This window comes from Anabrus simplex, chromosome 3 (genome assembly GCF_040414725.1).
Source record: "Anabrus simplex isolate iqAnaSimp1 chromosome 3, ASM4041472v1, whole genome shotgun sequence".
In the NCBI taxonomy this organism is placed as follows: Eukaryota; Metazoa; Arthropoda; class Insecta; order Orthoptera; family Tettigoniidae; genus Anabrus; species Anabrus simplex.
The window spans coordinates 159340760-159355770 of NC_090267.1; the positions used below are offsets into that span (position 1 = coordinate 159340760).

The 15011-nt window shown below is 39.3% G+C and overlaps 1 protein-coding gene across 3 annotated transcripts in view; it reads left to right on the plus strand.

Annotated features, from left to right (window-relative positions):
• The window catches only part of RASSF8 (ras association domain-containing protein 8), a 280866-nt gene that overhangs the window by 158649 nt on the left and 107206 nt on the right, over positions 1-15011 (plus strand). For all 3 annotated transcript variants that reach the window (XM_067142793.2, XM_067142794.2, XM_067142795.2), the window contains exon 5: positions 14887-15003. In XM_067142793.2, the coding sequence (XP_066998894.1) occupies positions 14887-15003 (117 nt within the window). The remainder of the gene's footprint in view (positions 1-14886; positions 15004-15011) is intronic.

Sequence of the window (15011 nt, forward strand, 5' to 3'; positions counted from 1 at the left end):
GGATGTGGTCCCAATATGTAAGCTTAGTATCAAGCGTTACACCAAGATATTTTGTGTTCCTAGTTGTTTCGATGGCTATCTGTCCGATCTGCATCGGTACAACAGTATTAATCCTTTTCCTCGTCAGGAGGACAATTTCCGTTTTGTGTTCTGCGAGTTCTAACTTGTGATTTATCATCCATTCTTTGACACGTCGCATCACCTGATTCAATTTAAATTGAGCCAGCTCTAGGTTACGGGTTACTATCACAGCAGCTACATCATCAGCATAACCCACAAGTTTTACATCTTCTGGCATCTCCAGCCGTAACAAATCATCATACATGATGTTCCAAAGGTGTGGTCCGAGAATTGAGCCTTGCGCTGCACCAGCTGTGAGCCGTTTTCTTCTCTGACCGTCTTCCGTGTCGTATAACAATGTACGGTCTTTCAAATAGTCTCGCAGTATATACATGAGATATTCTGGTAGCTTGAAAGTTTCTTCTAGAGCTTCCAAAATATCACTCCATCTTGCCGAGTTGAAGGCATTTTTAACATCTAGAGTCACAAGAAGCGAGAGTTTCCTAGAATAATGATTACCCGTTTGAGCTCGTTCTGCTGTCTTCACCACTTCCTTCACAGCATCTAGCGTTGAGTGACCTCTGCGAAATCCATGTTGTTGGTCGGATAGGTCGCCAGCTAATCGGACTGCTGCTAGTATTCTCGGTTGTAGAAGCTTCTCTAAACCTTTCCCGGCAGTGTCCAGCATACATAGAGGTCTGTAACCCCCAGTTTTCCCTTTACTGATCAGAACCAATCTAGCTATCTTCCAACGAAAGCTAAAAATTCCCGCTTTCAAACAATGATTATACATTCTCAACAGCAGTTGAGGACATAATTCGGCTGCCACCTTTAGTACTTCTGGTGGAATACCATCTGGACCAGGGGCTTTCTTATTTCTAAGGGAATTAATTGCTGTTATCAATTCTTCAATTGTAAAAGGTGGTACATTGTCTAGTTCTTTCTCGGCCTCATCATCAATCCTCTCTGCATGATCAGGGAATAGTGTGTGTACTATTTCTTCCATGGTGCGTGGATCCATGATAGGGCTTGGTAGCATCCCGAATTTCTTCATGACAATTTTATACCCTAATCCCCATGGATTTTCATCCACTTCCTTGGACATTTCCCACCACTTGTCGGCTTTACTCTTTTTAATTGTATTTCGCAGTCTTTTCTTCATAGTCTTATACTCTACTGAGAGAGCTGCGTCGTTATGTCGTGCTCTTTGTGTCCTTCGTCTGAGTCGCAGGCATTGTTTCCTCAACTCAGCAATTTCTTCATTCCACCAATATGCTGGACGCTTGCCTCTCCGTTGTTTGATTCTGGTCATTGATGCGTCGCATGCTTGCTGAAGGAGTCTCATGGTGTGTTCCACGCATTTATTAGCAATAATGCTTCTCTTGCCTCCGTGACATGTATCCGTCATACAATCCATTCCATTCTGTATTACTTCATGAAATTTTTCTCTTTCCATAGTGGCTGTGTTCCATCTTTCTGACTTGGGCGTGGTAATCCTTAGATTCGGAGTCTCTTGAAGTACACGAAAAGTGATATACTGATGATCGCTTCCAGTATATTCTTCAATTACTCGCCATTCAGTTATCCTAGACGCAATGTCTTCAGAAGCAAAGGTTACATCTGGTATGGTTCCCTGATACCCTGGTCGCCGAAAGGTTGTCACATTACCAACGTTGATAACCATTAATCCCAATCTCGCGACCATCTCCATTGTACGCCGCCCTCTAGAATCTGTTTGAGGCATGTTCCATTCAACTGCTTGAGCATTAAAATCACCAGCAACAACTAGGTTAGTGTTCATCCCTTGCAGAGTATCTTCAAGCCCATCTAGTTTTGTCTGGAAGTCAGAAATAGCCTCGTTCGGGGTAAAATAACAGCTGACAAAAATTACCTTCTCAACTTGGACCCAGATGAACCCATCTCCGCATCCTTGATTTGTAACTGAGTATTTTCCAAGGTCTGGTACCCATATCGCAGCTGTCCCTAGATTGTATGAAAACCAGCCTGGTTGTTCTCTGTCTTGATATTGTTCGCTGAGAATCAAGATGTCTGCTCCTATCTCATAGATTATCTGCGTCAATAGATCATTGGCAGTTAGACTCCTGTGTATATTGGCTTGAAGGATCTGTACCATTCACCACTGCTTTTTGGCCTTTTCTAGTGCTTCACGAAACACAATACACTTGCCTGAGCCAAGAGCATGATGTCGTTTTGGCTCTTCAACGCCCATATCTGTGCAAATTATGCATCGTGGATTCGTTTTGCATCCTACTGCCTTGTGACCAGCTTCTCCGCACTTAAAGCAGAGCTTACTTCTGTCCAATCCTTTACAGTTTCGTGCTTGATGCCCATATGACAGACATCTAAAGCACCGAGGAACTACGGCCCACCGTCTTACTCTGCAGTATAGCCAGCCTAGTTTAATTTTGCCTATGTCTAACAGCTTTCGTGCCTCGCTATCTTCTATCTCCACGATGGCAAGTTTTTGTCCCCTGCTGTTCGGATTTGTGATGGAGACCTTCAATTCTTGATTAAGATTTTCTAATTCACGTCTTACAGCCTCCTCTACGTCGGAAATAGTGGTGGCACTGTCCATATCCCGAATTTCCAATGTAGTTCTAGGCGTCAAAACCTTTACTTCGCCATCATGTCCAAGAGCGCCTTTAAGTGATTTATTAAAATTGTCTCTATTCTCCTTTTCCGTGGCCTTATTAAATTCAAGAAGAACTGCTCCAGACATAGTTTTCCTGATCGATCTAACACTGGCGCCACTGTCTTCTGGGTTCACCTTGCTGCGGATATCCTTCACAACATCTGCAAAAGTCTTGCCATTCATCGGTTTAATAAGTACGGCTTCTGGGCGGCTTCTTATAGTTGAACGTTTCCGTTGCTCGTTCTTTTTAACAGTTTCAGATACCGGTACTGGTTCAGGTTGAGTACCTTCATCTTCATCTGCCTTCTTCTGCCTCTGTTCCCTCTTCTTCTTCTTCTTCTTCTTGGATAAAACTATTTCCCAGTTATCCTGTTCTACGTTTCTGTTTGCGGTGCTCTGTTCTACTTTCTCTTGATCGGTCAAATCCTTTTGCATTAATGCTCTAGTTGCTTTCCAGGCTTTTCTGTGCGTAGATCCCGCATCTAGGGCGTCCTCCAATTTCCTTAAACCTTGCTGAATTTCAATCTTCATATTTTTCTGCTGAATTGCAAGAATACTTTTGAACAGGCCCCTGGCGATTTCCAGTTGTTCTTCCTCTTTTAGCATATCCTCCATAATTTGTTGAGTGATATCAAGCCTCAGATTCGTTTCCGCATTCTGCTCAATGCTTCTATTGCATGTATCATGCGTGCGCTCCACGTCCATGATATTGTGGCCATGTTCCATAGATGCTGGATTCAAATCCACAGAGTCGCACTGGATTCCAGCTCCCGACATCGTGCCGTGAGTAGGGAGTCCAGCTGGCCGTGACTCAGGTCGCAGAGATATATCTATTCTCTGTTATTTTCTATGACGAAACTAGGTAACCTTTAAACGCATTTTCACTAACACACAATGTCAATGTCTTGAACTTTTCACCCACTACCGTAGTTTATCCTATTAAATGTTGAAAGCACGGATATTAAATATTACTTATACTCACTTTCCATGTCAATATACGGGTGATTACCAACGAAATCCTCGATCATTTCATGCACAACAGACTTACTGATCTTGTCACTGCCAAGACGTCAATAATAATAATAATAATAATAATAATAATAATAATAATAATAATAATGGGAAAATTCGACTAGTCAAAAATTTCAGATATCTTGGTGAAGTGATCAAACGGAACCAATTAGAAGAGGAAGCAATTAACTTCAGTATTAGGAAGTTAAACTGAGCATATCAACTGGCAAAAGTCATCTACAACAACAACAATTCCAATTTGCTTTACATTGCACCAGTTCTGTGACGATGGTGGGATAGGAAAGGCCTGGGAGTGAGAAGGAAGCGGCCTTGGCCTTAATTAAGGTACAGCCCCAGCATTTGTGTGGTGCAAAAATAGGAAATCACGTAAAACCATCTTCAGGACTGCTGACAGTGGGGTTCGAACCCACTATCTCCCAAATGCAAGCTCACAGCTGTGCGACTCTAACTTCACAGCCAACTTGCTCCATCATTTACAACAAAAAGTCATTGAGTATAGGGCCCAAGTTCAGATTCTACAACTCAGTTGTCAATTCTAAGGAATTATATGCTTCAGAAACCGTGACCATGGGTAGACAATGGCAAACCAACTAGGTGGAAAAAGAGAGCGTAGGATATTAAGCAAGATTCTAGGTAACTGATGGGCAAGTTTGACTGAGGTCAAATGATGATTTGTACGGCAAGATAGAACAAATCTCAGCATCGATTAAAAAGAGATGACTGCTATGCTACAGACACATCTTCAGGATGACTGATAACCAGTTAACAGAAAGAATATACAGTTTCATTAAACCTAAGACAACAAGGCCAAGGTGGTTGGTGGTGGTGATTATTGTTTTAAGAGGAGGTACAACTGGGCAACCATCCTCGATATAACACTAATCAGAGAGAAAAAATGGAAGGGGTCCGACACTTCAAAAAATGAAGGTATCGGCCAAAGGAAGACGAGGGCCACGAAGGGCGTGAAAATGAAAGACTCCCTAGGCCTCCATACATAATACCGTTGGGGTGAGAAAGGAACAAGAGTTGACCAAGAGAGGTCGGATAGGATAAATGAAAGTGAGGAGCCTGGCACAAGTAAGTGGAACCAATGCCAGGACTCAGCTAAGGGCCCCGTGGTCACCTTCCCACGCTCCAAAGTTCGGAGCCCCTGGGGCCCCTGTTAGTCGCCTCCTACGACAGGCAGGAGATACCGTGGGTGTTATTCTACTGCCCCCACCCACAGGGGAAGACAAGGTGGTTCTAGGAATGTGGAAAGGATCTGAGGCAAAGGGGTATCCTAAGCAGAAAAAATTCATGACAGATGATTGGTGAACAGCTACCAAGGTTTTAAGATCACATCAAACTCCAGAAGACTGAGGGGGCTTCTGTCCGAAGAGAGCAAGAAACGTGCTTGTTGATGGGCTCAGAACATACTAGCATGAAGTCAAAGACGGAGTAAGAACAAGACCTAGATACTAAAGTGAAATTGGTTGTTGCCAAGCAGGTATACAGTCTCAACTCGATACAAAATAAAAAAAATAAGGTAGTAATAATAATAATTGTATAGCCTGGCTACTGTGTCCAGGCATTTTAACTTCACGCCATTTAGACAGCTTGTGTTAATTCCATTGTTCCACTTTATTCTGCCGTATTGTATATCTGTTGGGTGATCTATGGTTGAGTTTCAATTCATATTTTCAGGTGAACACCAAATGTGTCAGCAGAGATCCTTTATGTGCTGAACATGATACAACATGGAGTGAAGTCAAATAAATATTAAAGTTTATTTAATCCACCTGTTCAATATGTGCAGGGCAAAAGGTAAGTTGCTGTGTTAAATGTTAGCAGGAAGTAACGGCTGTAGTCTCTTGTGTAGAGTCGTAAGGGAAGTTTGGATTGAAGTCTGTAACAATAGGAGATTTATGTGTTAAAGAATGAATTTGAATGGAAGGAGAGTTTAAAGAGAAATCGAAGTGTGTAAAACCACTTACCTCTTTATTAACGTTGAAATTGGTTGACGTAAAGAATAGATTCTTACCTTCAAGCACTCTTCTTCTCTCATGCTTCTAGAAAACTACAGTTTTATCACTTCACATTTATTATAAACCCCACTTGATGTGATTATTATAGCGACATTCAATCTGTTTAAGATCCAAAAGTTTCCTCTAGTGTGTAAACTCACGACTACTTGTATTTTAAACTTCATGAAGGCCTCATTTCAAGAATTTCGTAACTACATTCAAGAAAGTGTATAATTTTACGAATATTTGTATTTTAGACTTTATTAAGGCCTGATATTAAGAATTTCATAACTTCTGTCAACCATTTTGCACTTTTCCAACTTTTCCTTCACATTCATATGCAAGTTAATTATTATAGTGACATTCAATCTGTTTAAGATCCAGAAGTTTCCTCTAGTGTATAAACTCACGACTATTTGTATTTTAAACTTCATTAAGGCCTCATTTCAAGAATTTCTTAACTGCATTCAAGGAAGTGTATAATTTTATGAATATTTGTATTTTAGACTTTATTAAGGCCTGATATTAAGAATTTCATAACTACTGTCAACCATTTCACACTTTTCCAACTTTTCCTTCACATTCATATGTAAGTTAGTTACAATCAGGTATCTGATTAATCAACTTTCAGTTTGAGATTAAGGCTGAAGATGCCCATAATTAAAGGGCGAAACATGTCCCTATAATTTTATTTAATTCATTATCTTTTTTATGTATTGAACAGGTGGATTAAATAAACTTTAATATTTATTTGACTTCATTGTACATTTCAATACAGACCTAAATATGAGAATTATAACATAAAACATGGAGTGTCGAGCGGATTTTATTCCGCCCTTCAAAAATCCGACTACCTCTGCTTGGGATCGGGAGAGGGGCAGTGCTCTGTCACTGATGCACTGAGCAAGTTGTAGGAACTGGTTAATTGTGCATATTTCAGATGTTCCCACCACATTGGTATACATCAAATTTTAACTGTCACCAGTAGACATCTTTCAGAAATTTTGCATTACAATTACAGGAACTGTTCAGAAGCAATTCTAAAGGAATGAGATAATGACAGAAAAGGTGTATCTCATCAGTCCCTAGTTAAATACACTCTGGTTAAAGTTGAGGAAGAAAATGTGGAAGAGGGAGCAGTCTTAGACAAAATTTGTTAATTGTTGCTCACTATCACTCCTCTTTTGCTACTGAGCAAGTTGGCTACATGCTAGGATTGTGTAACTAGGCTTGGTTGTGGATGGTGGTGGGTTTTAATCACACAAAATGACAGCCCTGAAAGTAGTTGTTCCATTTTCATTCTAAACAAATGCTGAAAGTGAACCCTAATTAAGACAATTGACTATCTGTCAGTCGTAGCCCTTTCCTGTCCCACCACTGCTGAAAACCTTCCTGTGTTAGTGTGATGTTAAACAACCAGCAAGGAAAAGAAAAATTCTCCTTTGCTAAGTTTGAAATTTACTAAAACAAATATTTTATTTAATCCCAAAATATAATTGGTAATGTTCACTAAATTCTGTATCACTATTTTTGTTGTTGCTCACTTAACATAAGCCAGGGGATATGTGCAGGGCAATAGAAGTAATTTCTATGGCTGTGCACATTTGCAAAAGTTAGATGCCAGTTTGAATGATACACAACATGCTGCATCATTGGCATTGTAAAGCCAACCCCATGTCACTGGCTACCTGTGTTCAGCAACATTCCACTACCACACCTAAAGAGGAAGAAAGTACCGCTGAGAGCATCTTCACCAGGAATCTTGGCATACTCATGACAGACTGCTTTGATATTAACCAATCCTGGAAGGCTGAATGGACAAAAGTGACTTTCGGGACAGCCATGCATGCCGTAGATCCAGTGAGGAAGGTGAATGATAGAGACCCTTCATGGAAACTGTGGTACCATCTCAACAGATTGAGAACCAAGCACGGTCAATCGGTTCTATTGGTTCCAACTTGGATTGGAAATTTTCCTCATATCACAGCAAGAATCCATTATATTATAAGAATGTTGAATGGTTTTATCTGCATTTAATTTCTGTATCAGAAATATTGGACTTTAAGCAAGACAGACACCCTCTGCACCAATGTTCAACATTCAATTCTCTACCTGAAGATGCACTTGAAATATAGAACTTAATAGAAGTATCTGGACTTTGTATTCAACCGACATTTTATACTTTTAATGTGCAATTTTAGAGTATTCACTAAACAAGGGCATATTTTAATCATCATTGTAAAAAAATGTGTGATACTATTCTTACAGTCTAAGTGTAATTGATGTATAACCTGAAAATGTTATTTGTCATTGATTAGTACATTATTTTATCTATCAACATTTCATCACTCCACCATTTTATATGTACATTATCGCATCACATACACAGTTCACTCTTTTCATTTTCATTTCTACAATGTAATTTTGTTTCAGGACATCAGCAAATCCATAAGTGTATCTTAGTTAGGCTGATTGATAACATATTGTAATGTATTTATAGACATTGCAATTATTGTACAGTAGACAGAATACGGAACGAAGATATACGAAGGAGAACCGGCATGAAAGGCGTTCTGATGACAGCTGATCAGCTAAAGTGGAAATGGGGAGGACACGTAGCGAGACTGGAGCAACATCGATGGACCTACAAAATGACAATGTTGGATCCCAGACAAGGAAGACGGAACGTGGGAAGGCGAAGAACTAGATGGGCAGACTTGTTTGCGAGATGGGGAGGAAAACAATGGACAAGAACAGCAAAGATAAGGCAAGAGTGGAAAGAGCTGGGAAAAATTGTGTGCAGAGATCACTGACCTTACGGGATACACCTTTGCTCAAGCCCTGTGATAACATAGGTCGATCAAGACACATATTATAGATATTGTGCAGCAGTGAAATATGCAACAGTGTGCTTCCACAAAGAGACCTGAAGGTCACCTCTCTGATCACTACGGCATAATACAGTGAAATTGATAAAAAGAGGTTTTTATGAAGTGGTGAATATAAAATTATCATCCTCGCGTACACTGCGGAAAGAAGCCGTGCAAGTGAAAAATATGTTGAAGTACACTCTCAGGACAGAGGAGAAGAATACAACATACAATTGTACGCTTCGACGAAGAGGATACCGTGATGGTCATCTTCTGTGCACTCAGGAGAATAGCAAGACGAATGTTAAACAGACAGACGTTTGCATGAAGTAGTAATATGATAACTCATCACGTAACACTTAGTGGAAGGAGGATAAGCACTTGCAATGTATGTCAAGAGAATTTCAACGGAGGATGTCAAGAAATTACAAGAAACGTCTACAACATTCGGAGAAGAAGCTATGCAAGAACGAAGAGTGCAAGTTTACGCTTTCACCTAGAAGCAACCTGAACCCTCCCTGGGATAAAAGTGTACACGTGTCATTAATGCAACAGTGCGTTTTTGCGAATTGTTGTTCCAGAAAAACACCATTACATTCACTCGGGGGTGAGACTACACAAGTGTTCAATATGCGGTAATACGTTATCATGAAACAAACTACAGATTAACCAATATAATAATGCTCTTCAGCACCTGCTCACCTGATGAGCTAAACTGGGCACTGTCCCTGCATTGCAGGCGGCCATAGCCCTTAGGGGATTCATACGGCTAATTTATTTATTTATTTATTTATTTATTTATTTATTTATTTATTTATTTATTTATTTATTTATTTATTTATTTATTTATTTATTTATTTATTTATTTATTTATTTATTTATTGAGTAGGTGGAATAAACTTTGTAAATTATATGCAATTAAATTACCTTCATAAGTGGAGCTGAAGGGACTCTTCAGCATACGGATGTGGTGAGGAAGATCAGACAGTTGAGCATCTTATCTAATGCTGCCCTCTTTATTCCTGTCCTGGAAGCCCTAATGATGTTTCTGATCTTACTCCTGATGTTATTGACTGGCTACAAAATCTAAATGTTGATTTATAAAATTTATTTTTGTTGACTTTGTAACTGCTGTAATGTGATGCCATATGATTAAACAAACAACAGTGATAGTTTCAGAATTACAGTCGAAACCATTTATTGTGACATTGCTTTTAACGGCATACTGGATATAATGGCAAAATTCAAAATTTAATGGTCCCATCTAAATCCTATATAAATATTGTGTTTTAAAAATTTCTTAGTACGGCATGCTTATTATGACATATCATATAAAAACATATTTTTATCACATTTTCAGAGAAACTTATGGACTGTAACGTCCAGTGTTGAATTTGTTGTTATGCGTTTGGCCCACCTGGTGGCCATGATTGTTACGGCATGAAGTCTGTATGGTCTGATGCAGTGGTTAGCCAGTTTGAGTCCTAATGGTTGAAAAAATTTCACCATCAGAGTGTTAGCTGGCAGGGTAGTGGAGGTGGTGGTATACAATTTCTGATCACTAGATTGCATGCCAAAAGCTTGGATTCAGTTCCAAACCTCTCCGCAGTGCTCATATGGAGTGAGGGCATATGACGCCGTTGGTGATCTGTCTGTTGGATGGGAATGTAAAGCCTTCAGCAGATCCCTTGGTGCTATTCGACAAGAGTAGACCCTGTGCAGGCACAGTGTTTCACCCTCTCTTTTCCAGCTATCTTATATCGCGTCATTCATTTCATCTCATTAACTCCTCTGATGAGGTTGACATCAGGAAAGGCATTTGGTTGTAAAAACTTTCTAAGAACATTCATCTCACTTCATACCCGACCCCATAGAGAATGGGACAAGGGATGGACATACATACATACATACATACATACATACATACATACATACATACATACATACATACATACATACATTTGGAGATTGCTGACAACAATGGAAAGCTTATTTTCAAAGTCTTGTTTTCAGTAGATTGTAGTTTTCAAAACAGTCTGTCTGTTAAATAATCAAGGCAGGTATATGTGTGAAGATGTCACAAACGAAAGGGAAATGGGGAAACAACCGTCAGAATCATGAAGAAATTGGATGTATCACGCTCAACAATTTCTACAATTTGGAAGAACAGAGAGAACATCTCATTTATTAGCCAAGACAGTGTGCAACATTATTGTTAAACTTTTATTTATGCTACTTCTTTCCTCACTATTATTTTGTCTATTGCTGTATGTACTGTGTAAACATGAGAAGAAATATTCCTATCAGTCTCACTTTACAAATACAGTACTACTTATTTCACTTATGTTTTTTGAAGTTTTAACTTTATTCTGTTAATTACCCATGTAAATATGCAGCCTAAAACTTACAGATATGGCATTTTTAACAACAACAAAAGACCGTTTTTTTGCAACTTTCGCCTATAACGACTGTTAAATGGTGGCCCCTCGGGAGTCCTTATAACCGGTTTTGACTGTGTGTTTAGAACTTCATTGTGAATCAAAGAAAGGACAGATAGAGTTAACAATTTGTTCTTATGCGTTTGGCCCACCTGGTGGCCATGATTGTTACGGCTTGAAGTCTGTATGATCTGATACAGTGGTTAGCCAGTTTGAGTCCTATTGGATGAAAAAGTGATAATTAGTACAGAAACTTCACCAAACTATAATTTCAGAGTATAATGTATACTCCCAGGAAAAGTATCATACATTTTCTTGTTATTGAATTAATTACTTGTAAATGATATAATAATGGAAGGATAGCATATGCATTACTACAAAGAAATTAATAAGCAGAATGCATCTATAGTAAGGATCAGCTTATTTAAGTTAATATGCCTACATTTACCATTTTCCCGATTCATTAGCATAAATTTTCTCATAGTAAAAAGGAACCTCAAGTATAACCAGAAAAATGGAATGAGACAATGACAGAATTGATATTTGATATCAGTGATATTAAACGATGAGAGGGCTTGTAGAATGTTCAAGTGTCAGAGGTCACTCACAAAGTTTTCCTCCGTGATCATGATAAAGACAAATAGAGCTCCATTTATGATATATTTGTGTCAAAATTGATATTTCTTTATAGCTAGAATATTACAATAACAAAAATAAATGGTCATAGGCGTCATACATCTGCGTTAAACCCATATTTTCGTACCTTTTTTCAAAATTTAACATAGAATTGTTAAAATTTATTCTAACAACAACAGAATTTTTATAATGTTATGCATATTTTACAGAAATAGTAATATGTAATTAAAACACCCATCTGTTGCCATTTCTTGATCGATGCAGTATTTTTCTATCCATCTCTTGACACAGGCCAGAGCAAAGTGTAGCTTCCACCGAAGTCCCAGTCTCATCCATTGCTGTGACAATATGGAAGCTGCTGGGGTATGGGTGGTGCTGAGTAATGACATTTGGAGCACAGCTAGTGTCTGAGTGTTACGAAAGGTGTTGATCATAGGATCAGTCGTGCTGCAGTAGCACCTTCTGGTCCAGTGAGGAAAGCAATGGCATACTACCCCACTCCTCATCTTGCCTAGTACGCCTCATTTTGGTGCTGCCATTGGTTTTTGCGGTTTCCCTATAACTGCATAGCCTTTGGTGGTGCTATTTGAGGATCCAACCAGCCTCTGGTCTGATAACCTAACAGACAGAATTAAAACACCAGGAAAACACAATAATTGCATAATGTAACAACTGCAGGATAAGATATCATTACTTAAAACAATGAATGTCATAAGAAACAGTTGTTTATGCTTTCACTAACTACCACTGTCATAGAGTTTGGTCGCCTGCTCACTTTCTGCACAGCCGGGACACATAGGCACAGTGTGCTCTCTGCAGATAAAATAACACAAGTAGCGCACCTGGTTTTTGAGGGTCTGTTCTTCTTCCAGTCATAATTTAAACATCTTTATGTGTCACTTTGAGCAACTGGACGAGGATGTTCTTGCTCTCATATTCCACCAATAATCTCCTGGATTCTTGCTTGTAATATTCTTGGCAGATTTCTGTGCATCAGTTGTAGTTGCATGTACTTTTTACACACAATTCCTGTGCTAGGGATTTAAAAAATCGTTTCCTGAGTATTCCTGTGTTGTTCACATTATTCTTCAGAATGATGAAAACTGTTAATTCCACCCACATTCAACAGGCCATAGAAAATGGTCAGTGACCATCGGTTGCTTGTCTTTGCAACGGTGTAGGTAGCCTTAAGTTCATCCACTGTATGTACACCACCTTATGTTCCATTGTAAAATATTATATTATCAGGTTTTGCTCAATCTCCAGAGTCGGGGTCTGTGTCGTCACTGGTATGCGTAGATGATAGTAGCAAAACTACTTTGTTCTTTCTTGGAATGTTGGAGACTATTGTATATTCAGGTTTAAATCCAAAGATGGAACTTGTTACTGGCCGATTTTAAGATTGTATGAACAAAGGTGGTACCTCTCTTTTGTTCGTTCTTAGAGTGCCAATCATTGAACGTGTCCATTACCAAAGGATTCGAATAGTACCAATTGTCTACAGTCATATTGTGACCACTGTCTGATATTGGTTGCACCAGCCTCTCTACCACACTTTTTGAAGAACTGCAGAGTAGGATCCTGCTGGTTGCTTACTGGCATAGATCTCCATGGTTAGAGTGTAGTAGGTTCTTGCACAGACCAGTGCGAATATCTTTACCCCATGTTTTTCTGGCTTACTGTCTGAAACCACATTTTCTGCAAAATGGTTTCAGCTTTATAATTACACTGGCATTTTCCATAAATTTAATTTTTTCTATTTGTTTTACGTCACACTGACACAGATAGGTCTTATGGCGTTGATGGGACAGGAAAGGCCTAGGAAAGGGAAGGAAGCTGCCGTGACCTTAATTAAGGAACAGCCCCAGTATTTGCCTGGTGTGAAAATGGGAAACCACGGAAAAACCATCTTCAGGGCTGCCGACAGTGGGGTTCGAACCCACTATCTCCCGAATGCAAGCTCTCAGCTGCGCGCTCCTAACCGCACGGCCAACTCACCCGGTAATACAAATTTCTTGAACACTTCTCGGATTGGCGCAAGTTTATCAAGCGATTTCCGTTCCTCACTACTATTTTTATCACCATATCTAAGAGCTCACAGTAAGAACTTGAAATGCTTGAGAGCCAACAATTTTGAAAGAATTCCACACCAGAGCCATCTGATACACAAAAATCTTCCAAATTCAGGTGGAAAGCTTTCAGAATTCCTGACAATGTCTCCCACAAGTAACTGCTTTAATTTTTTTCTATACATATGTTTGTAAATTTGATTATGTCACTCGCCATATCTTCAATGAAAAATAGCTTCCTCACATCTAGTGGAGTGCATGCTTCAATGGCATTTCTGTGCATTTGAGATAAATGGAATCGTATTATATTGTTGGCAAGAGTCCTAACATTTTTAGGCGGTGTGTGCGAACATTCCAGTGTGTTGGCCCATCTCTTCCAGTATACACGGGTTGGTTTATTGCATTTACTTCGTTGTCTAGTTCCTGTAATTCATCAACAGAAATTTTGGAATGGGAGTCGTAATCACTATCTTCCATCACATCGCCATCACCATAATTTACTCCATCATCTGGCGCCTCTTCTGTCTCTTCAGCGAATAACTGTCTTTTGAAATGAATCTTCCCTATTTGTATTTAGCAGTTCTTTCTGCTCCTCACATTCTACACTGTCCAAAAATTTCTGAATTCTTTCATTTTCTTCTTCCATGTCAGTTCAGAATGTCAGAAAGCATTACAGTACTGAAACATACGAGGTCACACATGGATGAAAACTCCTGCTCGCTGAGAAACGTACGGGGTCGCGCATGGACGAATGCTCTAGGCATTCACGATAAGCATGCTCACACTGACGACGTGAATGTTGCCAGGCTAAAAGTTCCCCCACCACTAGCCAACAGTTTCAGAAAAAGGTATTGAGAAGGACAGCCCATAAACATAATCTTATGACATTACACATTTGTAATTATTTAGAGCTCGGATGAAAATTATGTTTGTGACATCTCACGGATTAATGGTTATTGAATCAGCTCCTGGTGTTTGGTGCCATTCTGCACTCTTAGAAAACTTGTCTTTCATTATGTTTTTGTTACCCTAAACATTTCTTTATCCACCTTCAGATATGCATAAACTCACAGTATAGGACATGCCTGACTTCTTAAATACCTTGTAAATTTCTCTTTTTTACAGTTTGATGCAGAGATAGTATTTTGGGAGGGGAAGTCAAGGGAGCAACAGCATCAGATGGAGTTCCTGTCTCAGGAAGCTGCACGTATGGATAAGGCTGCTAGGATTAGTGAAGATCAGGTTAGAAC